General features: G+C 48.0%; 1 protein-coding gene across 1 annotated transcript; it reads right to left on the minus strand.

Moving 5' to 3' along the window:
• Nucleotides 1-1319: 1319 nt before the first annotated feature.
• On the minus strand, nt 1320-17596 carry HSD17B10 (hydroxysteroid 17-beta dehydrogenase 10). Its single transcript, XM_040322678.1, has 6 exons — nt 17489-17596; nt 14222-14386; nt 8760-8924; nt 6114-6242; nt 3617-3725; nt 1320-1777 (listed from the first exon to the last, which is right to left on the minus strand). Exons 1-6 carry the CDS (start codon nt 17510-17512, stop codon nt 1587-1589), a joined length of 783 nt encoding a protein of 260 aa, XP_040178612.1. The 5' UTR covers nt 17513-17596; the 3' UTR covers nt 1320-1586.
• Between the last annotated feature and the right edge of the window lie 9150 nt (nt 17597-26746).

A 26746-nucleotide genomic window follows, 5' to 3' on the forward strand; every position in this document is an offset into this window, starting at 1 on the left:
GGGTGGATCACAAGCCTGAACCCCGCCCACAGACTGCACACTAGGGGTGGATCACAAGCCTGAACCCCGCCCACAGACTGCACACTAGGGGTGGATCACAAGCCTGAACCCCGCCCACAGACTGCACACTAGGGGTGGATCACAAGCCTGAACCCCGCCCACAGACTGCGCTAGAGGTGGATCACAAGCCCTAAACCCCGCCCACAGAGTGCACACTAGGGGTGGATCACAAGCCCTAATCTCCACCCACAGACTGCACACTAGGGGTGGATCATAAGCCCCGAACCCCTCCCACAGATTGTACACTAGGGGTGGATCATAAGCCCCGAACCCCTCCCACAGACTGTACACTAGGGGTGGATCATAAGCCCCGAACCCCTCCCACAGACTATACACTAGGGGTGGATCATAAGCCCCGAACCCCTCCCACAGACTGTACACTAGGGGTGGATCACAAGCCCTAATCTCCGCCCACAGACTGTACACTAGAGATGGATCACAAGCCCTGAACCCCTCCCACAGACTTACACTAAGGGTGGGTCACAAGAACTAAACCCCGCCCACAGACTGTACACTAGGGGTGGATCACAAGCCCTAATCTCCGCCCACAGACTGTACACTAGAGATGGATCACAAGCCCCGAACCCCTCCCACAGACTTACACTAAAGGTGGGTCACAATAACTAAAGCCTGCCCACAGACTGTACACTGTGCATGTTGTAACCCAGATAATAAAAAGTCACCTACTGTAATAATTTATAATTTTAAAGCCGAACTCCAGGTTTGATATAAAAGATGATCCTGAATTTGGTTTGGTATCAGACTCTGACATTCCCTATGCCTTCTGACTGGGAGAAGGATAAACAGCACAATGAACCAATGAGTGGTGCTGCAGTGCTCATAACTGTGCTGCTTCTCCTTTCACTGTCCAGTCACTGGCTAGGGGCGGGTCTAGGACAACCTGCTCTTCCAGGAAGTGTGTTGAATGACGTCAGACATGACTGTGGACATCTAGTGGCAGACAGTATGTACTACATCGAAGCCAAATATTGCAACAAAAGATTTTTTTTATTTTTATCCTTTAATAGATTTATTTTTATATTGTTACTTTTTGGCTGGAGTTCTGCTTTAACTGCAGCAGAGAGAAATCTGTGCCGTGTGGCAGAGATGTATAACATTTCAGGACTGGATAAATAGAAATGCAAGTCTTTTGGAAGGTAAACCCGTCCCCCTTTGTGAAATGAGCGCCTGGGGTTCAGCTTCCAATAATTCTTACTTTCTATCCTCCCAGACATCAGGGAAACGACTTAACCACAAACTTTAAATAAACCAAAATTTATTTATTTTTTACACTAAATAATTATTATAACCTGCAAACCGCGTCATCGAACGATCCTTGGTAACAATCACGGCGTATGGCACTTCTTCCCCACATAAGGTGGCTGTTTAACATTCAGTGATTAGATTCTGGATACAATCGGTGGCACCTGGACCCTCACAGAGGACATCCTACGGCTGCTCCTGGAGTTGACGCCGTCAGGCGAAGGACGGAGGGTGCTGCGATCTCCCGCAGGGCCTCATCGGCGTTAAGGCTGCATTCGAAGGGCCCCGTCCAGACGGATCACCTCTCCGTTTAGCATGGGGTTCTCCACGATAGATTGGACCAGGTGGGCGTACTCGTCAGGATCGCCCAGTCTGCTGGGGAAGGGGACCTGCTTGGCCAGGAACTCCCTCGCCTTCTCAGGGAGGCCCATCAGAAGCGGGGTCGCAAACAAGCCTGAGAAAGAGAGAGATGAAGATCAGATTTTATAATGTGCTCCAATCTGCCTGCTTTCCCTAGAAAAACAGAGACTCAGTGATTACGTCTTAGAGCCGGTTCACACTGCGGCGACTCGTCAGGCGGCACAACCGCCTGACGAGTCGCGTCCCATTCAATGCAATGGAACCGTTCTAATAGGAGCGTCGCTCCGACTTAGAAAAAGGTTCTTGCACGACTTCAGGGGCGGCTCGGGCGACCTGCATTGACTTCTATGACTTGCAGAGTCGCCCCCGAAGTCGTGCCGCGGAACTGTGAACCGGCTCTGAGGGTCCAAAATAAGAGTTTTTTTTATTACTTAAAAAAAAATTAATAATTTATTCTCATGTTGATGTGGGGGAAGAGAGGAACTAAACAAGGGAAGCCAAAAAAATAAACACCAGCTTTAATCTTTAATAAATAAAAAAAAAAAAAGGGGGACAGCTAGAGAATATGTTATTATTCCTAAATATATATATTTTTTACACACATACACAAACACCTTTACAGACACATATGTATACATTATAGTTTTAATTTTCAAATTTTTCCAATATATACGATTTATTAGGATTAAAAGTAGTAAAAAAAGTAGTATTTTTTTTTCCCCCATTGTTATCTTTAATCCTAATAAGTCAAATAAATATTTTTGGAAAATATATATTATAATATAAAATAATTTAGTCTCATGTTGATGTGGGGAAGAGAGGAACTAAACCAGGGAAACCAACAAATATATAAAAACTCCAGCTTTTTATATATAAAAAAAAAATAATAATAAATATAATATAATATAATATTATATATATATAATATATCTCCCCATTATGCTTTTATTTTGGGAAGTTAAAGCATATGGGGCAGATCCACGTACAGCGGCGCATTTATGCGCCGGGTGTAGCGTATCTGAGATACACTACGCCGCCGTAACTTACTGTTTTTTTTTAATCCACAAAGAATCCGCGCCATAAGTTACGGCGGCGTAGTGTATCTTTGGCGGCGTAATGGCACGGAATTCAAATCTCTGTGATGGGGGCGTGTTTTTTAACTGCGCATGCGCCGTCCGTGGGGGTATCCCAGGGCGCATGCTCGAAATTAACCCGGAACAAGCCAATTCTTCCGACGGTGACGTCATTCTACGCAAATCCCTATTCGCGAACGACTTACGCAAACGACGGCCATACTTAACATTGAGTACGCCTTATAACAGCAGCTTTAACTATACGCCGAAAAAAGCCGAACGCAAACGATGTAAAAAAATGCGCCGGACGTACGTTCGTGGATCGCCGCAACTAGCTAATTTGCATACTCGACGCGGAATTCGACGGAAACGCCACCTAGCGGCCGCCGAAAAATTGCAGCTTAGATCCGACGGCGTACTAAGACGTACGCCTGTCGGATCTAGCCAAGATGCCGTCGTATCTTGTTTTGAAGATACAAAACAAGGATACGACGCGGGAATTTTGAAATTACGCGGCGTATCAAGAGATACGCTGGCGTAATACTTTTGTGGATCTGCCCCTATATTTATTATAAAGAAAAAATATTTATTTTTCTATTATATTAAAAATATTAATATTAAAAATGAATACATATTTAAAGAGTGGGTAAGAGATAAACACGCTTTCTTTTTTTATTTGCCTGTCCGATTTGAGGAGATCCATCCTTGCTTTCTACCAGGTCCTCAAATTTTAAAACGCAATGCAGTTCTTCATTACATTCAAGATATACCACTGCCTGCACAATTCACATGACATTTTTATAATTTTTTTTTTTCAAAATAGGTGTCCCTGTCACTTTAAGAAATAAATAAGAAGGTACCGGGAGCAATAGTGACGACTCTGATTCCGAGCGGAGCCAGATCCCGAGCGATGGGCAGTGTCATCGCTACAATCCCTCCTTTGGAGGCCGCGTACGCCGCTTGTCCGACCTGAAAAAGAACATTTACACGTAAAAATTTCGCTTTGTGTTCCGGTTTGCATCCGACCCACATTGCTTCCTTGTTTCTAAAATAAAATATTTAGATTTTTTTTTATAAAAATAAATAAATAAATGTTTTATTAAATATAAATTTATATTATATATACACACACACACACACACACACAAAATCTATCTATATTATTAATAAAAAAAAAAAAAAAAAGTCTAAATATTTATTTTATACGGCTAGATAGATATATAATACATCTCCAAAACACAATCCCAACAGAGACTAATAGCCAGATTCAGAAAGACTGGCTTAACTTTGTGCAGGCGTATCGCATATAAGCTACGCCGCTGTAAGTCAGAGAGGCAAGTGCTGTATTCACAAAGCACTTGCCTCCTAAGTTACGGCGGCGTAGCGTAAATGGGCTGGCGTAAACGCGCCTAATTCAAATGAGGAACAGGGGGGCGTGTTTTATGTTAATGAATCGTGACCCGACCTGATTGACGTTTTTAACAAACGGCACATGCGCCGTCCGTGGACATATCCCAGTGTGCATTGCTCCAAAGTACGCCGCAAGGACTTATTGGTTTCGACGTGAACGTAAATTACGTCCAGCCCCATTCACGGACGACTTACGCAAACTACGTAAAATTTTCAAAATTCGACGCGGGAACGACGTCCATATTTAACATTGGCTAGTCCAGCTTTTTGTTGGACTAACTTACGTAAAGGGCGTATCTTTACTGCGACGGGCAAGCGTACGTTCGTGAATAGGCGTATCTCGCTGATTTATGCATTCTAGGCGTAAATCAGCGTTCACGCCCCTAGCTAGACAGCTAAGATACGACGGCGCAGGCAGTCGTATCTTAGCTACATTTAAGTTTAGCTACATTTAAGTGTATCTCAATTTGAGAATACTGATACGCCGGCGTAAACTTCTTTGAATCTGGCTATAAATGTAGAACACCAGCAAAACAATAAGATAATCGAATAGCCCACTTGAAGATAAAACAAAAAATGCCCAGATATTCCACTAGAGGTCCTCAGAATGATGGCTAGCATCTCTCAACCCCCCTCCCTCTGAGCCCAGACCATCCTGGACCTGTCCCCAGCCTATAACTGGGCAGTGCAAGGATATAAAAAGACAATCAAGAATTTTCTTTGGTGCCAACTTTTTTGCAGTCCCTACTCACAGGCTGGGAAGAGGAAGAAGCAGCACAAAAGAAGCCAATAAGTTGTCCAAGAGTGTGACCGGGCAGTGAAAGGAGGAGCAGCACAGCGATTGGCTCCTAGTGAGCTCATCTCTGTCAGTCTTCTCTCCTCCTTGTTAACTGATTGGCTCCTGATGCTACCTCTGTGCGGATTCCGGAAATGAAATTCAGAAACTCAGGAGTAAAAAAAATTAAAAAAACAAACACACGTAATCACTATACAGCTGCGTTATTTGCGTCCTTACATCTGCCTAACTTTCAGCTTTAACCATTTATAGGTAGGGATACACCAATACCGGTATCTGTGCCGATACCAAGCATTTGTACAAGTATCGGTACTCAGCCAAATGCTCCCGATACAGAAACTTTACGATTTGTCAATACAAAATGAATGGGTGCAAATCGCACTGCAAAAATTTGCACGCAATTTGAACAGAAACGTTGTGCGATTCATGTCCAAATCGCATGCAGTGTGTGTATATATGTATATGTGTGTATAGAAAGAAGAGAAAAAAGCGCCATCTAGTGGTCAGTTTAAATTCTTTTAGAACGCACATACATATATGAACACATGCAAAACTAATCTATATAGGTGTCCCGGTCCGCCAACGATATCAAATCACAGCCGCTTGAAGTGCTCACAGGGCTGGAGGAGATGTAGAGGCAGTCTGCCCCCAAGCTGACATCACTTCCGCCCTATACCCACGGGTTCCCGGAAATTCTCCAGCGCCCCCGATTTGCTATCATCGGTGGACCAGGACACCTATGTAGATTATTTTATGGCCAGATATGAACAGTTCTTAAAAAATAAATAAAAAAAAAATTAAAAAAAAAAAAAAAAAAAAAAAAAAAAAAGGATTTAAACCACCCAATAGATGTCGCTTTTCCATTTACAAACGCTAGCAGTGAGAAAAAAAAAAGAAAAACACATGTGATTCAGACAGGAACCGCACTGCATTCCTGTTCGAATCGCATGCAATGCAGTGCTATTAGCACCCATTCATTTTGTATGGAGGCAAATCGCACTGCAATCGGTACTCGGATATCGAACAGAACTTGACTGAAAGTATCAGCACTTGTACTCGCAATTTAAAAAAAAAAAAAAAAGGGTATTGGTGCAACCCTAGTTATGAGCAAAAGGCCATAATGTACAAAGTTTGGTCTTTGAAATCCTGACCTGTCCATCATAGGCGGCGATGCTGGCAGTGTTGACTATAACCCCCCGATGTCCGTCTTTATCCGGCTCGTTCTTCATCATCTCTCCTGTTGTCAGGCGAATGACATTGAATGTACCCGCGATGTTCACCTAAAATATTTAAATTGGAGCAAACCAAAAAAAAAAAAAAAACACATCAGGCAGATGACATTTTATATGGGTGTATGTACCGTATATACTCGAGTATAAGCCGAGTTTTTCAGCACACTTATTTGTGCTGAAAATGCCCCCCTCGGCTTATACTCGAGTCACCTTTTTGCGCCTGATCTCCCGGACTTTGGGGACCCAGTGCCGGCCGGTTGTAGGTCCCCTGGACCCCAAACTTGGCACACGTATAGCCCCACTCTTCCTCTACAAGTGTTGCAAAGTTTGTTGTCTGGGGGACCTACGGTCAGGAGGCACTGATTTATCAAACCCGGGCACCCCTTCCGTAGACTCCCATGTTAAACAGTCATTTCTCTGGTGACCCAGTACTGGCCGGTCGTAGGTCCCCTGGACCCGGAACTTGGCTCACATGTAGCCCCATTTCTCCTCTACAAGTGTGCAAATTTTTTTGTCTGGGTGACCTACAGCTGGGGAGCACCGATTTTTCAAAGCCAGGCACCCCTTCCATAGACTCCCATGTTAAATGTCAGTCGAGGCATGGGCCCAGACGAGGCAGTTTGCGGTAAAATTAGGTGCCTCGGCTTATACTCGAGTACAGTATATACAGTGGGCCAGATTCTCGTAGATCGGCGTATCCTTGCGCGGGCGTAACGTATCCGATTTACGTTACGCCTCCGCAACTTAGACGGGCAAGTGCTGTATTCTCAAAGCACTTGCTCAGTAAGTTGCGGCGGCGTAGCGTAAAAATCGGCCGGCATAAGCCCGCCTAATTCAAATTTGGATCAGGTGGCGTGTTTTATGTAAATGTACTGTGACCCGACGTGATTGACGTTTTTCTTGAACGGCACATGCGCTGTCCGTGGAATTTCCCAGTGTGCATTGCTCCAAAGTACGCCGCAAGGACGTATCTAGCTAATTTGCATACTCAAAGCGGAATTTGACGGAAGCGCCACCTAGCGGCCAGCGTAAATATGCAGTTACGATACGACGGTGTAACACAGTTACGCCAGTCGGATCTACGGGAAATCTATGCGTAACTGATTCTAAGAATCAGGCACATAGATACGACCGCGCAACTTAGAGATACGACGGCGTATCTGGTTTAAGAATCTGGCCCAGTATGTATATTTTAGAGATATATATTTTGTATGGACTGTGCAACTTAATCAAGATCTGCTACCTTCAACCACTTAGGTCTCCCAAACAACTTACAACTTCAATCATTTTTTTTTTTTTAGAGAATTAATTAGGACCCCCAAAATATAGGTTTTGTTTTGTTTTTTAAAGCCCAGGCCCTAGAGAATAAATTGGTGGGTGTTGCAACTTTTATGTCACACGTGCAATGCAATTTTGTGGAAAATACAAATTTTGGGATTTTAATAAAAAAAAAAAAAACACACGTCACGCTGAGTAAATAGATACCAAACATGTGACGCTTTAAAGCGGTTGTAACCCCCACTTTGCTATTTTTACCTACAGGTAAGCCTATAATAAGGCTTACCTGTAGGCAAAATGAATATCTCCTAAAACAGTGTTCCCCAACCCCCGGGCCGCGGACCGGGTACCCGGAAGTAAACAAAGCTGCAATTGCATGAGATCGTGAAAAAAAATTCATGCTTTCCAGCCTGGAGGAGAGATGTGGGGGGAGGTCTTATCGACCCCATATCTCTCCATAAAGAGGACCTGTCACTATATATTCCTATTACAATGGATGTTTACATTCCTTGTGATAGGAATAAAAGTGATCAAAAAAAAAAAAAAAGAGTTTTAAAATAATTAAAAATTAAGTAAAAAAATTAAATAAATTATTTCAAATGCCCCTGTCCTCAGTAGCTCGCGGTCAGAAGCAAACACACACGCAAGTCCCGCCCACATATGTAAACGCCGTTCAAACCACATATGTGTGGTATCGCCACATGAGTTAGAGCGAGAGCAATAATTCTAGCACTAGACCTCCTCAAACTCTAAACTGGTAACCTGCAATAAAAAATGTAAGCGTCGCCGATGGAGATTTTTAAGTACTGAAGTTTAGCGCCATTCCATGAGTGAGCGCAATAAGCGTGACATGTTAGGTATCTATTTACTCTGCGTAACTAAATCTTTCTAATTATATAAAAAAAAAATTGGGTTAACTTTAATATTTTGTTATTTTTTTAATTCATGAAACAGTTTTTTTTCCCCAAAAAAGGGCATTTGAAAAATGATTGCGCAAATACCGTGCGAGATAAAAAGTTGCAATGACCGCCATTTTATTCCCTAGGGCAGGGGTCTTCAAACTACGGCCCTCCAGTTGTTCAGGAACTACAATTCCCATCATGCCTAGTAATGTCTGTGAATGTCAGAGTTTTACAATGCCTCATGGGATTTGTAGTTCCACAACAGCTGGAGGGCCGTAGTTTGAGGATCCCTGCCCTAGGGTGTCTGCTAAAAAAAACAAAAAAATTATATAAGTTTTTTATTTAAAATCGGCACAATAAATTCCAGAACATGCAACGCACTCACATTTATGACTTTCTGGAACTCTTCCAGGCTGTGTGGCCTCAGTTTGCTCTTGTTGAAGGTTTTGATAGCCACGGCGATCCCAGCGCAGTTCACCGCGATATTCACCCCACCGAACTTGGAGCGCGCCAGTTCCAGCGCATTGTTTACATCCGACTCCGAGGTCACCTACAGTCACCAGAAAAAAAATAACATAAAAAAAATAAAAAAAATAAATGGGGGGGAAGAAGGAGCCAAAAATTCAAATCAAACAGACCTGCATGTGGAATCACCAGCAAGCGTATTCAATATGGCACCACAAAGGATGTGCAAAATACAGTAACTCAAATAGCTAGATTCACATAGAGTTAGGCCGGCATATCAGTAGATACGCCGACCTAACTCGGAATCTGCGCCGACCTAAGTTTAAGTGTATTCTCAAAAAGAGATACATTTAAAACGTGCAATATTTAGGCTGGCCGCTAGGTGGCGCTTCCATTGCGTTCGGCGTAGAATATGTAAATCACTAGATACACCTATTCACCAACGTACATGCGCCCATCGCAGTAAAGATACGCCGTTTACGTAAGGCATTTTCAGGCGTAAAGTTATTCCAACAAATAGCTGGCCTAGTCAATGTTAAGTATGGTTGTCGTTCCCGCGTCGAAATTTGAAAATTTTACGTTGTTTGCGTAAGTCGTCCGTGAATAGGGCTGGACGTAATTTACGTCCACGTCGAAACCAATACGTCCTTGCGGCGTACTTTGCCGCAATGCACACTGGGATATGTACACGGACGGCGCATGCGCCGTTCGTAAAAAACGTCAATCACGTCGGGTCACAGTTAATCTACATAAAACACGCCCCCACATCCTCATTTGAATTCGGCGCGCTTACGCCGGCCTGTTCACGCTACTCCGCCGTAACTTAGCAGGCAAGTACTTTGTGAATACAGTACTTGCCTAGCTAACTTACGGCAGCGTAGTGTAAATACGATACGCTACGCCGCCACAAAGATGCAGCGGTCTATTTGAATCCAGCTAAAAGCAACCAAATCCCTCCAGCAATGTACCCCCCCTACTGGACAGAGGTGTGACACTACACTAGGGGGGTGCTGGGAGGGTGCCGGAGCTCTGACCTTGGAGCTGGAAGTGTACATTTGCACCTCTGGAGAGCTGGTGTCAAAAACGTGTCATGGAAGGGTTAACCGATCTTGTACAATGCATCCAGAAAGTATTCACAGCGCTTCACTTTTTCCACATTTTACAGCCTTATTCCAAAATTAACTTATTATCTTCCTCAAAATTCTACAAACAATCCCCCATATTGACAACGTGAGAGATGTTTAAAATCTTTACAAATTAATAAAAAATTAGAAAATCCCATGTACATAAGTATCACAGGCTCCTTCCATGTACATGGGGGCGGAGCCTGTGATACTCATGTACATTGGATTTTTTTCCCTTTTTTTACCACTTCAATACCAGGCACTTTCACCTTCCTGCCCAGACCATTTTTCAGATTTCAGCGCTGTCACACTTTGAATAACAATCATACAACACTATACCTAAATAGAATTTTTATAATTTTCCTCCCAAAAATAGAGATTTCTTTTGGTGGCATTTCATCACCTCTGCGGTTTTTATTTTTATTTTTTTTGGGTAAAAAAAGGACAGAAAATTTAGAAAAAATAAAAAAAAGGTTTCTTTTGTTTCCGTTATAAATTTTGTAAATAAGTACGTTTTCTCCTTCACTGATGGGCACTGATAAGGTGGCACCGGTGGGCACTTATGGGTAGTACTGCGTGGCACTGATAGATGGCCAGGTCAGTCGCAACAAGGCAAGCAAACCAAGCAATTTCTTGGGGCCCCGAGCTGGCCTGGTGGGAGGGGGGGGGGTGGTCCATGTCCATTTTGCTTGGGGCCCCCAAATTCCTTCAAACGGCCCTGTAGATGGCACTGGCAGGCATTGTGGATGGGCACAGATTGTCAACTGCCTGGGCATTGATTGTCCGCTGCCTGGACACTAATTGGCATATTCCTGGTGGTCTAGGGTGGCATACCTGGTGGTCCAGTGTAATGGCCATCCCTGGTGGTTCTGGGCGGGCATCCGAGGGGGGCTGCGCTTATAAACAATCAGAACAAACCCCCCCCCCCCCCCCCCGTCAGGAGAGCAGCCAATCGTCTCTCCTCTGTCAGACAAAATTGAGGAAAAGCCGATCAACAGCTCTTCCTGTTTACATCGTGATTGGACACGGCTGATCACGTGGTAACGAGCCTCCATTGGGAGGCTCTTTACCAAGATCGCCGTTAGCTGTGTGTCAGACTGACACGCCGCACCGCTGATCGCCGTGATGTTATCCTGCTGGACGTCATATGACACCCGGTCAGGATAACGCAACCACCGCCCAACCGTCTGTCATTCTGCTATAGGCCGGGCAGGAAGTGGTTGAATAAAATTTGCAAAGATTTCAAACAAACTTCTCTCACGTTGTCATTATGGGGGATCGTTTGTAGGATTATGAATTTAATAATGAATTTAATCCATTTTGGAATGCGGCTGTAATATAACAATATGTGGAAAAAGTGAAGCGCTGTGAATACTTTCCGGATGCAGTTCCGCCGATTGATCGTTCTTATAGGCGGCGGGAGGGGACATGGCCCCCCTCCCGCCACCATCCGGTGCTTCTCCTGCCTCTCCCGTGCCATCGGGAACCCGGAGAATGAATCGTCCGATGGGAAGCATAGAGATGACTGGTGACCAGATGGTCACCAGTCATCTCTATGACCGTCGGAGGCCTGGGCGCGATGTGATGACGTCACGCCCGGGTTCCCAGAAGTAAACAAAGCCGCGATTGCGGCTAGTAAGCATGAGACCGGTGAATTTTTTTCCCGATCTCATGCTTTCCAGCCTGGAGGAGAGATGTGAGGTCTTATTGACCATCTCTCCACAAAGAGGACCTGTCACACACTATTCCTATTACAAGGGATGTTTACATAATAAAAGTGATAAAAAAAAAATGATATATATTTTTTTTAAAACGCCCCTGTCCCCGGTAGCTCGCGCTCAGAAGCGAACTCACAAGCAAGTCCCGCCCACATATGTAAACGCCGTTCAAACCACACATGCAAGGTATCACCGCGTGCGTTAGAGCGTGTGCAACAATTCCAGCACTAGACCTCTGTAACTCTAAACTGGTAACCTGTAAAAAATTTCAAAGCGTTGCCGATGGAGATTTTTAAAGTGGAGGTTCACCCGGAAATGTTAATTTTTAACCTTAGATTGATGCTCGGGGAATCGGGTGTTTTTTTTTTAAATCAAAGCTGTACTTACCGTTTTAGAGAGCGATCTTCTCCGCCGCTTCCGGGTATGGGCTGCGGGACTGGGCGTTCCTATTTGATTGACAGTCTTCCGACAGGCTTCCGACGGTCGCATCCATCGCGTCACGATTTTCGGAAAGTAGCCGAACGTCGGTGCGCAGGCGCCGTATAGAGCCGCACCGACGTTCGGCTTCTTTCGGCTACTCGTGACGCGATGGATGCGACCGTCGGAAGCCTGTCAAATAGTAACGCCCAGTCCCGAAGACCATACCCAGAAGCGGCGGAGAAGATCGCTCTCTAAAACGGTAAGTACAGCTTTGATTTAAAAAACAACTACCCGATCCCCCTTGACAAAATGAGCATCAATCTAAGGTTAAAACATTTTTTTAGGGTGAACTCCCGCTTTAAGTACCGAAGTTTGGCGCCATTCCGTGAGTGTACGCAATTTTTAAGCGTGACAAGTTAGGTATCTATCTACTCGGCATAACATTATCTTTCATATTTTACAAAAATAAATAAAAAATGGGCTAACTTTACGGTTTTGTGATTTTTTAATTCATGAAACCATTTCCCCCCCCCCCCAAAAAAAAAAAAAAAAAGGCGTTTGAAAAATGATTGCGCAAATACCGTGCGAGATAAAAAGTTGCAATGACTGTCATTTTATTTATGTCTGCTAAAAAAACATATATAATGTTTGGGGGGTTCCGAGTAATTTTCTAGCAAAAGAATGACGTTTTGTACATGTAGGAGAGAAGTGCCAGAATAGGCCCGGTATGGAGGTGGTATAAAAAGCCTGGTATTGAAGTGGTTAAAAAAAACATTTGATTGCTATTCTTCTCACTCAGAGCGATTGTACATTGAACTGACATTTGGACTGATTATCACGTGTGCTGCAAGGTCAGAGATATATTTACCAAAGCTGATAGACGATTGATCCATTTATATTCTTTGGCTCCGTTTTCCACTAGTGTGCCTTGTCATGTGACTTTGTACACATAAAGTCACATGACAAGTCACAGCCTCTTCTGCTCCCTTATTGGTCTATATCAGATGGGGTGGGGCTGCGCAGGGCAGGTATTCCAGTATGGACAAGGCAAAACTCTTCAACAACTTTTAGTTGCCGTGGTGTGTTGGCACGATGCGCCAAAAAATAAAAAGGATTGCGCAGGGCAGCGAGGGGCAATCTACTGCTTTTCAATTTAACTTTATGAAATGTCAGTGTCAGTGTGAAATCTCAATAAGGTTAAAAAAAAAAAAAAAAAGAGCAAAGAGCATGACCAGTGGGCTGGAAAGCACCGCACACACCAGCAGCGGGGAAACAAGAACCTGCACCCTTAGGCTCCATTCACACCTGGGCGCTTGGAATCGCTGCGATTCAAAACACGAAATGCTATGTCATTATTTGTGATTGCGCAGCAATTGGCGGGTGATAATCGCGGCAAAAATCACGCCAACAAAATGGCGGGATATGCAACACCCCAAAAAAAAAAAAAAAAGTTCCTATAACTTTTTTTGAGCGATTTTTTTTTTGCAATTTAATTTTACGGAAAAAAAAAAACACGCACCGCAATTGAGGTGCCATTACCAAGTAACGGCATCGCAATTGCGTTCTTGCATCGCAATTGCGATTCCAAACACCTAAAGCCTAAGGCTCCGTTCACGTCGCCGCGTTCCGAATCATAGGCGGAATTTCCGCTATTCGCAATAGCAGCAAATCGCAGGACACCCGTGCGCTGCCCGTCAATTTAAAAATCCCATGCGCGGCGCGAATTTCCCACGATTCGTTAAGTGGCAATTGCGGCAAAATTCCACAAAAACAGAATCGCAGTACGCCTGTGCCCAGTAAAAACTTTTATTTTTTTTGGGGGCGCCAGGCGTCCCGCCATTGTGTTTGCATGATTTGTCGAATCGTGGGGGGGAAGTCGTGCCACAATAAGGGTGCCATTGGAAGTCACAGGGAACGCACGGGCGGCCCGCGATTTGTCGCCAATTGGAAATCGTGTGCGGAATCGTGGCAATTCCGCCCGCGATTCAGAACGCGGAGATGTGAACGGATCGTTAATGTTTATAGTTGGCGGACAGAATGAGCGATTCGATATACATTATACGTGGCCGCAGGTTCTTACATCGGCCTCTAGGAGGCAGCGCAGTCAGCTCTATACCTACATCAGTGGGAGCGAAGGCACACTTCTCCCCGATGGACTTGGCCACGTTGCTGCCGTCCGAAGTCGGCAAATCCAAGATGACGGCGCTGGCTCCCTGGCGCACCAATCGCTCCACGGTGGCCCGGCCGAGACCCGAGGCTCCTCCGGTGACAATGCCCACCAGGCCCTGAAATAAGAAAAACCACACTGAGAATAATAGGAGATCATTCACTACAAACCCATCAGTCCCCGCCCCCTTCCCCCCACCATCACCCCATGTATGGGCCAAACCATTATCAGCTGGAGGGGAAGAAAATGACATCATATAAAGGAGGAGTCATGCTTTTTGACTCCGCCCAGCCACCCAAGCTCCATCTTTCCCCATTATCAGTGTGCAGACCACCCCCCCCCCTCCCCCAGAGAGGAAATCTCCCCCAATGGGATATTAGTTAAAGAATTCCCTCACTTTGGGGAGATTTCCTCTCACTTCCTCTTGCGGCTACGGGAATGAAAGCGAGGAGAAATCTCCCCAATGGGGACATTAGTTCTGGGATTGCTGCAACTTGGAGAGATTTCCTTTCACTTCCTGTTTTGACTATGGAGCAGGACGTGAGGGGAAATCACCCCAATGGGGACATTAGTTCTGGGATTCCCTACTCCTAGGGGAGAGATTTCTTCAAGGCTTCCCTCACTGGAGAGATTTCTTCTCACTTCCTGTTTTGACTATGGGGCAGGTTGTGAAGAGAAATCTCCCCAACAGGGGGTGACACTAGTTCTGGGATTCGCTCTCACGTCTTGTTTTGGCTATGGGACAGGAAATCTCCCCAATGGGGACACTGGTTCTAAGAAACCCTTCCTTTGGTGTGGGGGGGGGGGGAGATTCCCCCCCTTACTTCCTGTTGTGGCTATGGGAATGGAAGCAAGGAGAAATCTCCCCAATAAGGACATTAATTCAGGTATTCCCTCTCACTTCCTGTTTTAACTATGGGACAGGAAGTGAGGAGAAATGAGAGAAAGAGAAAGAGACTCTGTTGTGTCTATACCGCAAGAAGTGAGGGGGGCACTAGTTCAAGGTTTCCATCACTTTGGAGGGATTTCCTCCCACTTCCTATTGTGGCTATGGGACAGGAAGTGAGAGGAAAAACTCCCTAATGGGCACATTAGTTCTGGGATTGCTTCAACTTTGAGATTTCCTCTCACTTCCTGTTTTGACTATGGGGAAGGACAGGACGAGAAATCTCTCCAATGGGCACACTAGTTTTGGGATTCGCTCTCACGTCCTGTTTTGGCTATGGGACAGGAAGTGATGGGAATCTCCCCAATGGAGACACTAGTTCTAGGATACCCTTCCTTTGGTGGGGGGAGATTCCCTCTCACTTCCTGTTGTGGCTATGGCACAAGAAGCGAGGGGAAAGCTCCCCAATGGGGACATTAGGTCAAGGTTTCCCTTGATTTGGAGAATGTTTTTCACTTCCTGTTGTGGGCTATGGGACAGGAAGTGAGGGGACATTTCTGCAATGGGGACACTAGTTCTGGGATTCCTTGCATTTCCTCTTGTGGCTATGGGACAGGAAGTGAGGGGACATTTCTGCAATGGGGACACTAGTTCTGGGATTCCTTGCACCTCTTGTGGCTATGGGACAGGAAGCGAAGGGAAAAAATGTGCTCAATGGGGACATCAGTTAAAGAATGCCCTCAATTTGGAGGGATTTTCACTCACTCCCTGTTGTGGGCTATGGGACAGGATGTAAGGGAAAATATCTGCAGTGGGGACATTAGTTCTGGGAGTCCTTTCCTTGGGGGGGGGGTGTTCTCTCACTTCCTGTTGTGTCAATGGCACAGGAAGTGAGGGGAAATCTCCCCAATGGGGACATTAGTTCAGAGTTTCCCTCACTGTGGAGGGCTGTTCTCTCACTTCCTGTTGTGGCTATTGGACAGGAAGTGAGGGGAAAGCCTAAGAATGGGGACATTAGCTCAGGGTTTTTCTCACTGTGGAGGGATGTTCTCTCACAGTGCTGTGCGGACCCCACGTTCTATCGAGATCACATGTTGCCATAGCAACGGCACCACCAGCGCAAGGCGGACACCGTGTTCAGGTGAGGAATCATTTGGTCACTGGTTTCCATAGCAACAGCAACGCCAGCACTGGACGGACCCTGCGTTCAAACGAGGAATCATTTGGTCATACGTTTCCATAGCAACGGCACCGCCAGCGCTGGGCGGACCCCGCGTTTGAATAAGGAATCATTTGGTCACTCGTTTCCATAGTAACGAGGAATCATTTGGACACACGTTTGCATAGCAACAGCAACGCCAGCACTGGACGGACCCTGCGTTCAAACGAGGAATCATTTGGTCGTACGTTTCCATAGCAACGGCACCGCCAGTGCTGGGCGGACCCCGTGTCCCAACGAAGAATCATTTGGTCGCACGTTTCCATAGTAACGGCAACGCCAGCACTGGGCGGACCCCGCGTCCTAACGAGGAACCATTTGGTCACTCGTTTCCATAGTAACAACACCACCAGCGTTGGGAGGACCCGCGTCCTAACAAAGAATCATTTGTTTGCACGTTTCCATAGTAAACTGCATTTGGTTTACTTGTTGCCATGGCAGTCACGTAGACCGCTGGACGCACATGTGCAGGACTGGCATTCCCTGACACAAGATGGCGGCACGGACGAGCCGAGGTGCTCGAAAAGTTCCCCCGGAATACGGCGTGGCTCTTTTTTTTTTTTGACCTTCCAGAATTTGGGTGGTGTTCCTCCTTAAAGTGAAGCTCGCCACATCGCGCCAACGCGTGTTACCGCAACTTTATTGCACCGCGGCGACATTAACGGGCTTAGAACTTTAACAGATGGCGGGAAATGTTTTGAGGGGACGGTCAAATCCTTCCTCATTGAAACTAATATAACAAGTTTTGGTTGGATATTGACGTTTACCTCAGTGTGGTTACCCCTAGCAACCAACATTAGGGCAGCTACCATCCTGGTAACCAATTAGAATGCCCCTTACTCAAATAAGACCAGTAAAGTGGACCGTGATTGGCTGCTGTTGGTTAAAGTGCTCACTACCTGAGGTAACCCACCAGTAACCAATCAAAAACCACTTTACTGAGAGAGGGACCCGTAAAAGGCGGTCTGTGATTAGCTGCTGTCCCCCCATTCCGCTGAGGGGACCCCCCCTGTGTGACCAGCTGTTTCCAGGTAGGCTTTGAGATTCCGTGACTGAACCGCTCCTGCGGAGTCCACCGCCATCCTGGCCGCTCTCCCCTTCACCTCCCCGCTCACCTTCAGGCTCCTCACGTTCGCCATGTTTCCCAGAGCGCTGAAAAGAGAGCCGGCCAATCCAGTTAGAGGGCCCGACCGGTCGTTCAATCAAAAGGGAGAACGTCAAGAGGCTCTTCAGCCAATCGGGCAACAGCTGGGCTTCCCGTTCACCAATCACAGCCGAGCGGCGGAGCTTTAAAGGGATCTCATTGGTCTGCCGACATTAAATCCGCGCTTAAAGGCGGCATTGTAAGAAACACTGCTCATGCGCGGAGCTCCCCAGGGACAGTGCGCATGCGCGGAACTCTCCAGTGTGCTGAAGCTATAGATACAGAATGTATGGGCCCCATGTCAGGTGGATGAGGGTCCTATGGGGCCCCAGGAGGATATTACTGCAAGCATGAACTGTAATTATAAAGAGTAAGATTATTAAATGACGTCACAAGAGACTTTTTTTTTTTACTATGTCATCAAAATGCTAGTTGTCTGGCTGCTGTCAGGTGTGTGAGGGTCCTATGGGGCCCCTGGAGGACTTTACTACACGGGAAGGGTTTGTGTTGGGTCACAGGAAGGGTCGGTGTTGGGGTCACAGGTAGGGTTGGTGTTAGGGTCACAAGGGTCAGTGTTGGGGTCACAGGAAGGGTCGATGTTGGGGTCACAGGAAGGGTCAGTGTTGGGGTCACAGGAAGGGTCGGTGTTGGGGTCACAGGAAGGGTCAGTGTTGGGGTCACAGGAAGGGTCGGTGTTGGGTTCACAGAAAGGTTTAGTGTTGGGGTCACAAAAAGGGTCAGTGTTGGGGTCACAGGAAGGGTCGGTGTTGGGGTCACAGGAAGGGTCTGTGTTGGGGTCACAGGAAGGGTCGGTGTTGGGGTCAGAGGAAGGGTTAGTGTTGGGGGTTACAGGAAGGGTTAGTGTCGGTGTCACAGGGAGGGTTGGTGATGGGGTCACATGAAGGGTTGGTGTTGGAGTCACAGGGTGGGTTAGTGTCGGGGTCACAGGGTTGGATAGTGCTGGGGTCAGAGCAAGGGTTGGTGTTGGGGGTCACAGGGTGGGTTAGTGTTGAGGTCCCAGGAAGGGTTGGGGTCACAGGGTGGGTTGGTGTTACAGGGAGGGTTAGTGTCGGTGTCACAGGGAGGGTCGGTGTTGGGGGTCATATGAAGGGTTGGTGTTGGATTCACAGGGTGGGTTAGTGTTACAGGAAGGGTTGGTGTGAGGGTCACAGGAAAGGTCGGTGTTGGGGTCACAGGAAGGGTCGGTGTTGGGGTCACAGGAAGGGTCAGTGTTGGGGTCACAGGAAGGGTCAGTGTTGGGGTCACAGGAAGGGTCAGTGTTGGCGTCACAGGGAGGGTTAGTGTTGGGGTCACAGGAAGGGTCAGTGTTGGGGTCACAGGAAGGGTCAGTGTTGGGGTCACAGGAAGGGTCAGTGTTGGGGTCACAGGAAGGGTCATGTTGGGGTCACAGGAAGGGTCGTGTTGGGGTCACAGGAAGGGTCAGTGTTGGGGTCACAGGAAGGGTCAGTGTTGGGGTCACAGGAAGGGTCAGTGTTGGGGGTTACAGGAAGGGTCAGTGTTGGGGTTACAGGAAGGGTCGTGTTGGGGTCACAGGAAGGGTCGGTGTTGGGGTCACAGGAAGGGTCAGTGTTGGGGTCACAGGAAGGGTCAGTGTTGGGGTCACAGGAAGGGTCAGTGTTGGGGTCACAGGAAGGGTCAGTGTTGGGGTTACAGGAAGGGTCTGTGTTGGGGTCACAGGAAGGGTCAGTGTTGGGGTCACAGGAAGGGTTGGTGTTGGGGTCACAGGAAGGGTCAGTGTTGGCGTCACAGGGAGGGTTAGTGTTGGGGTCACAGGAAGGGTCAGTGTTGGGGTCACAGGAAGGGTCAGTGTTGGGGTCACAGGAAGGGTCAGTGTTGGGGTCACAGGAAGGGTCATGTTGGGGTCACAGGAAGGGTCGTGTTGGGGTCACAGGAAGGGTCAGTGTTGGGGTCACAGGAAGGGTCAGTGTTGGGGTCACAGGAAGGGTCAGTGTTGGGGGTTACAGGAAGGGTCAGTGTTGGGGTTACAGGAAGGGTCGTGTTGGGGTCACAGGAAGGGTCGGTGTTGGGGTCACAGGAAGGGTCAGTGTTGGGGTCACAGGAAGGGTCAGTGTTGGGGTCACAGGAAGGGTCAGTGTTGGGGTCACAGGAAGGGTCAGTGTTGGGGTTACAGGAAGGGTCTGTGTTGGGGTCACAGGAAGGGTCAGTGTTGGGGTCACAGGAAGGGTTGGTGTTGGGGTCACAGGAAGGGTTTGTGTTAGGGTCACAGGGAGGGTCAGTGTTGGGGTCACAGGAAGGGTTGGTTTTAGGATCACAGGAAGGGTCAGTGTTGGGGTCACAGGAAGGGTCAGTGTTGGGGTCACAGGAAGGGTTAGTGTTGGGGTCACAGGAAGGGTTAGTATTAGGGTCACAGGGAGGGTCAGTGTTGGGGTCACAGGAAGGGTCAGTGTTGGGGTCACAGGAAGGGTTGGTTTTAGAATCACAGGAAGGGTTAGTGTTGGGGTCACAGGAAGGGTTGGGGTCACAGGAAGGGTTGGTGTTGGGGGTCACAAGAAGGGTCAGTGTTGGGGGTCACAGGAAGGGTCAGTGTTGGGGTCACAGGAAGGGTCGGTGTTGGGGTCACAGAAAGGGTCAGTGTTGGGGTCACAGGAAGGGTCGGTGTTGGGGTCACAGGAAGGGTCTGTGTTGGGGTCACAGGAAGGGTCAGTGTTGGGGTCACAGGAAGGGTCGGTGTTGGGGTCACAGGAAGGGTCGGTGTTGGGGTCACAGGAAGGGTCAGTGTTGGGGTCACAGGAAGGGTCGGTGTTGGGGTCACAGGAAGGGTCGGTGTTGGGGTCACAGGAAGGGTTGGTGTTGGGGTCACAGAAAGGGTTGGTGTTGGGGTCACAAAAAGGGTCAGTGTTGGGGTCACAGGAAGGGTCGGTGTTGGGGTCACAGGAAAGGTCCGTGTTGGGGTCACAGGAAGGGTCGGTGTTGGGGTCACAGGAAGGGTCAGTGTTGGGGTCACAGGAAGGGTCAGTGTTGGGCTCACAGGAAGGGTCAGTGTTGGGCTCACAGGAAGGGTCAGTGTTGGGGTCACAGGAAGGGTCAGTGTTGGGGTCACAGGAAGGGTCAGTGTTGGGGTCACAGGAAGGGTCGTGTTGGGGTCACAGGAAGGGTCGTGTTGGGGTCACAGGAAGGGTCAGTGTTGGGGTCACAGGAAGGGTCAGTGTTGGGGTCACAGGAAGGGTCGGTGTTGGGGTCACAGGAAGGGTCGGTGTTGGGGGTCACAGGAAGGTTTAGTGTTGGGGTCACAGGAAGGATTGGTGTTGGGGTCACAGGAAGGGTCAGTGTTGGGGGTTACAGGAAGGGTCAGTGTTGGGGTTACAGGAAGGGTCATGTTGGGGGCACAGGAAGGGTCGGTGTTGGGGTCACAGGAAGGGTCAGTGTTGGGGTCACAGGAAGGGTCAGTGTTGGGGTCACAGGAAGGGTCAGTGTTGGGGTCACAGGAAGGGTCAGATTTGGGGTTACAGGAAGGGTCTGTGTTGGGGTCACAGGAAGGGTCGGTGTTGGGGTCACAGGAAGGGTCGGTGTTGGGGTCACAGGAAGGGTCGGTGTTGGGGTCACAGGAAGGGTTAGTGTTGGGGTCACAGGAAGGGTTAGTATTAGGGTCACAGGGAGGGTCAGTGTTGGGGTCACAGGAAGGGTCAGTGTTGGGGTCACAGGAAGGGTTGGTTTTAGAATCACAGGAAGGGTTAGTGTTGGGGTCACAGGAAGGGTTAGTATTAGGGTCACAGGGAGGGTCAGTGTTGGGGTCACAGGAAGGGTCAGTGTTGGGGTCACAGGAAGGGTTGGTTTTAGAATCACAGGAAGGGTTAGTGTTGGGGTCACAGGAAGGGTTGGTGTTGGGGTCACAGGAAGGGTTGGTGTTGGGGGTCACAAGAAGGGTCAGTGTTGGGGTCACAGGAAGGGTCGGTGTTGGGGTCACAGGAAGGGTCGGTGTTGGCGTCACAGGAAGGGTTGGTGTTAGGGTCACAGGGAGGGTCAGTGTTGGGGTCACAGGAAGGGTTGGTGTTGGGGTCACAGGGAGGGTCAGTGTTGGGGTCACAGGAAGGGTTGGTTTTAGGATCACAGGAAGTATCTCGACTGTGGTCTCCCCTCACAGCAACCCAGCAGAAGAGCTGGCAACAGAGGAGAGGGCCACGGCCCTCTGCTCTCAACTAACGGAAGAGGGAGTTCCTGGGGGTGTGGATGGGACTTCAGTCTTCACTGACACAACCCCAGAAAATGGTGCGGCACTGAGACAGGAGGATGTCAGCTTTGCTTTGCAAGCACCGGGGGATTTTCACCTACCACCAGTGGATGGGACTTTAGTCTCCACTGGTATACCCCAGGGATGGGGGGCAGTTGGCCCAGTCACCATGTCTTCTCTCCAGCGGCTGAAAGGACTCCAGGGAGAAGGGCCAGTCCAGGCATGTTCTCTGAGAGTCAGAGGTTGGCGGGGTGAGTAATGCTCTGCTTGGAGCAATTTATTCGGGGTACGGTATGGATACCAGCATTGGAGGAATGGAACTATGGACTAACTTCGGAGTCAACCCGTTTGGGGTTCCCTCCTGTGTTAGTCTCCCACTGAAAGGGGAGAGATGTAACGGAATGGCCCGTGACACCCAGAGACTTTTGAAGGATGCGGGGTACTCCTGTGCCAGCGTCACTAATGACTCTTGGGTCTAGGGTCATCCTATGTCCCTTTTGGGCATAGGATGACTGAGAACTGATATCTCGGATTACATGAGATGGGACAGTAATGATAATTCATGTTTTGCAGGATATCTTGGAATATTACAGTTTGGTTAATTCTGTCCACAACAGGTCAATAGAGTGTCTCCTTCAATGCTTAACATAGACTGTTGAGATGCTAATTAAGTCTGCTACTGGGGTGATGTGAATTGGAGCTTGGTAGCCAGCCTGGCTGCCTATTATGGGATGTTAAAGTGTCTTGCTGTGATTGCATTCTGTGTCCATTGTGCTAATTAGGTCTGCTTCTAAGATATTTCATTGTGTATGCTAATAAAACTGTTTTGTATGTGGAATGTACTTGTCAACTGTAGTAATTGACTCCTCTAAATGCGGAGCCAGGCTGTCTGGATAATGATTAGTAATTAGCCCATCTGAATGTGTATTGAAGCCCCATTGTGTGATGTTGGGGGTGGAGAGTTTCATTGTCCCTGTAACTACTGTAGCATGCTTTTTGGTGTATAAAAGAGTTTTACCATTAAAAGTATTCATTCATTTTGGAACCAGAGAACAGAGCTGTGCGTGTCTCGTTCATTCTGGGAAATGGAATGGGGCGTGTCTGCCGGATTGTGGAGTGTCGGATAAGCTGTCTTGGGTTGGTGGAATGGAAATCGTAAACGGTGGTGACCATTACAGATGCGTATTGGGCTCCTTGTGTCATGTTGTGGGGGGAGTTAAGCCACTGTTATTTTATTACTGACTGTATAAAAAGAGCCTGAGTTTATCTTTAAAGTCTATCCGTTTTGAACCAGAGAACAGAGCTGTGTGTCCCGTTTCTGGGGAATTCTTATGGGCCGTGTTCGTCTGCTGGATTGTGGAGTGTCGATAAGCTGTTGTGGGTTGGTGGAATGGAATGTCGTAAACGGCGTTAACCCCTGACCGTTACAGTACCCTTTGTAAAATCTGTGGCATACCTCTCTGGGTGTGGCTGCAAGTACTACAAATCTTTTTTTTGGTGAGAACTTCCAAATCCGGTGCTGCTAAAAGCGTGTGTTTCTATTAAATCAAGTGGTGGTGGCTTTAGCGTGGATGTAAAGGGGTTAATGGTGTGGTTACCCTTTACCAATGACTCTCACTCACTGGTGCTTAAATTCTTTCCCCAGAGCAGGAATATCCCTGCACAGGTTGGGATTTTAGAGTGAAACCATTGGGGTAGATTCAGTAAGCAATTGCGTCTGCGTATACATAGATACGCAGCGCAATTGCTTAGTTGCGCCGGCGTAACGACTTTTCTGTATTCAGAAAGCTTGTTACTCCGACTGCAGCCTAAGATATGACTGGCATAAGGCTCTTATGCCGTCGTATAGTAGGCTGCATTCTTACGATGGCCGCTAGGTGGCGTTTCCGTAGTGGTCAGCGTAGAGTATGCAAATTGCATACTCACGCCTATTCACAACCCTACGCGCGCCCGGCGTACGCATTTTACGTCGTTTGCGTTCGTCGGGTTCCGCGTAAGGCTGCTCCTGCTATTAGCAGGGGCAGCCAATGCTAAGTATACCCGTCGTTCCCACGTCGCGATGTTTGAAAATTACGTCGTTTGCATAAGTGAATCGTGAATGGCGCTGGACGCCATTTACGTTCACGTTAAAGCAAATGACGTCATTTGCCGCAATGCACGTCGGGAAAGTTTCCCGACGGAGCATGCGCACTACGTTCGGCGCGGGAACGCGCCTAATTTAAATGATCCACGCCCCCTACGGGATCATTTAAATTACGCGCGCTGACGCCGGCCATTTTTACGGAGCGCCCACGCAAATTACGGAGCTACTGCTTCGTGAATGAAGCGTAGCGCAGGTAATTTACGGAGGCGTAGCGTTAAAACGGTACGCTGCACCTCCGTAAGAGTGCGCAGCCCTACCTAAATGTAGGCCATTATATTTTTCAATGATTTTGTTTGGAAAACGGTCATTCCTAGAGGAAACATTTATTCCAGCCTTCAATATATCATGGACTCTGCTAGCATAGCTGAGTACAGGGCCGATCCGCCCTATAGGCTCACTATGCAAGCCGCTTAGGGCCCCCGCAAAGCTGCGAAGGGCCCCCCAAATTACTAGAGGCTCCCGCCTGATGAGAAGTCATTTTCGCCCCCTCACCCCGCTTCTCAACTCACTGGCTGCATGGGAGAAGAGGTAAGAAGTCACCACCCCCTGCTTCTCAATTTAATGTAAGATGTCATTTCCGACAGCAGAACACCCCCCTCCCCCCGCTTCTCAACTTTATTTAATGTGACATGTCACTGTCGTCAGCGCCCCCCGCTTCTCATTTTTAATGTGTCATGTCATTTTGCTTAGGGCCCCAGGGAGGTCAGGATCGGCACTGGCTGAGTACATAAATATTATTATGAACCTGCAGCCCAAATAACTCTACGTTTCTGACATTAGCAAAAGAGCTATTACACACTTTCTACAAGCGTTGAGCAGAAGACTTCATTTTCATTCAACCCCTGCAAGTTATGGAGATTGACATGTGGACATTACAGTGGGGGAGATGTGGACATTACAGTATGGGGGGAGATGTGGACATTACAGTGGGGGAGATGTGGACATTACAGTGGGGGAGATGTGGACATTACAGTGGGGGAGATGTGGACATTACAGTGGGGGGATGTGGACATTACAGTGGGGGAGATGTGGACATTACAGTGGGGGAGATGTGGACATTACAGTGGGGGAGATGTGGACATTACAGTATGGGGGGATGTGGACATTACAGTGGGGGAGATGTGGAGATTACAGTGGGGGAGATGTGGATATTACAGTGGGGGAGATGTGGACATTACATCGGCAGAGATGTGGACATTACAGTGGGGGAGATGTGGACATTACAGCGGCGGAGATGTGGACATTACAGTGGGGGAGATGAGGACATTACAGTGGGAGAGATGAGATGTGGACATTACAGTGGGAGAGATGAGGACATTACAGTGGGAGAGATGAGATGTGGACATTACAGTGGGGGAGATGTGGAGATTACAATGGCGGAGATGTGGAGATTACAATGGCGGAGATGTGGACATTACAGTGGGGGAGATGTGGAGATTACAGTGGGAGAGATGAGATGTGGACATTACAGTGGGGGAGATGTGGACATTACAGTGGGGGAGATGTGGAGATTACAGTGGCGGAGATGTGGACATTACAGTGGGGGGAGATGTGGACATTGCAGTATGGGGGGATGTGGACATTACAGTGGGGGAGATGTGGACATTACAGTATGGGGGGATGTGGACATTACAGTGGGGGAGATGTGGACATTACAGTGGGGGAGATGTGGACATTACAGTATGGGGGGATGTGGACATTACAGTGGGGGAGATGTGGACATTACAGTGGGGGAGATGTGGACATTACAGTATGGGGGGATGTGGACATTACAGTGGGGGAGATGTGGACATTACAGTGGGGGAGATGTGGACATTACAGTGGGAGAGATGAGATGTGGACATTACAGCGGCGGAGATGTGGACATTACAGTGGGAGAGATGTGGACATTACAGCGGCGGAGATGTGGACATTACAGTGGCGGAGATGTGGACATTACAGCGGCGGAGATGTGGACATTACAGTGGTGGAGATGTGGACATTACAGTGGGGGAGATGTGGACATTACAGCGGCGGAGATGTGGACATTACAGTGGGGGAGATGAGGACATTACAGTGGGAGAGATGAGATGTGGACATTACAGTGGGAGAGATGAGATGTGGACATTACAGTGGGGGAGATGTGGAGATTACAATGGCGGAGATGTGGACATTACAGTGGGGGAGATGTGGAGATTACAGTGGGAGAGATGAGATGTGGACATTACAGTGGGGGAGATGTGGAGATTACAGTGGGGGAGATGTGGAGATTACAGTGGCGGAGATGTGGACATTACAGTATGGGGGGATGTGGACATTACAGTGGGGGAGATGTGGACATTACAGTATGGGGGGATGTGGACATTACAGTGGGGGAGATGTGGACATTACAGTGGGGGAGATGTGGATATTACAGTATGGGGGGATGTGGACATTACAGTGGGGGAGATGTGGACATTACAGTGGGGGAGATGTGGACATTACAGTGGGAGAGATGAGATGTGGACATTACAGCGGCGGAGATGTGGACATTACAGTGGGAGAGATGTGGACATTACAGCGGTGGAGATGTGGACATTACAGTGGGGGAGATGTGGACATTACATCGGCGGAGATGTGGACATTACAGTGGGGGAGATGTGGACATTACAGCGGCGGAGATGTGGACATTACAGTGGGGGAGATGAGGACATTACAGTGGGAGAGATGAGATGTGGACATTACAGTGGGGGAGATGTGGAGATTACAGTGGCGGAGATGTGGACATTACAGTGGGGGAGATGTGGAGATTACAGTGGGAGAGATGAGATGTGGAGATTACAGTGGGGGAGATGTTGAGATTACAGTGGGGGAGATGTGGACATTACAGTGGGGGAGATGTGGACATTACAGTGGCG

This window comes from Rana temporaria, chromosome 9 (genome assembly GCF_905171775.1).
Source record: "Rana temporaria chromosome 9, aRanTem1.1, whole genome shotgun sequence".
NCBI lineage: Eukaryota > Metazoa > Chordata > Amphibia > Anura > Ranidae > Rana > Rana temporaria.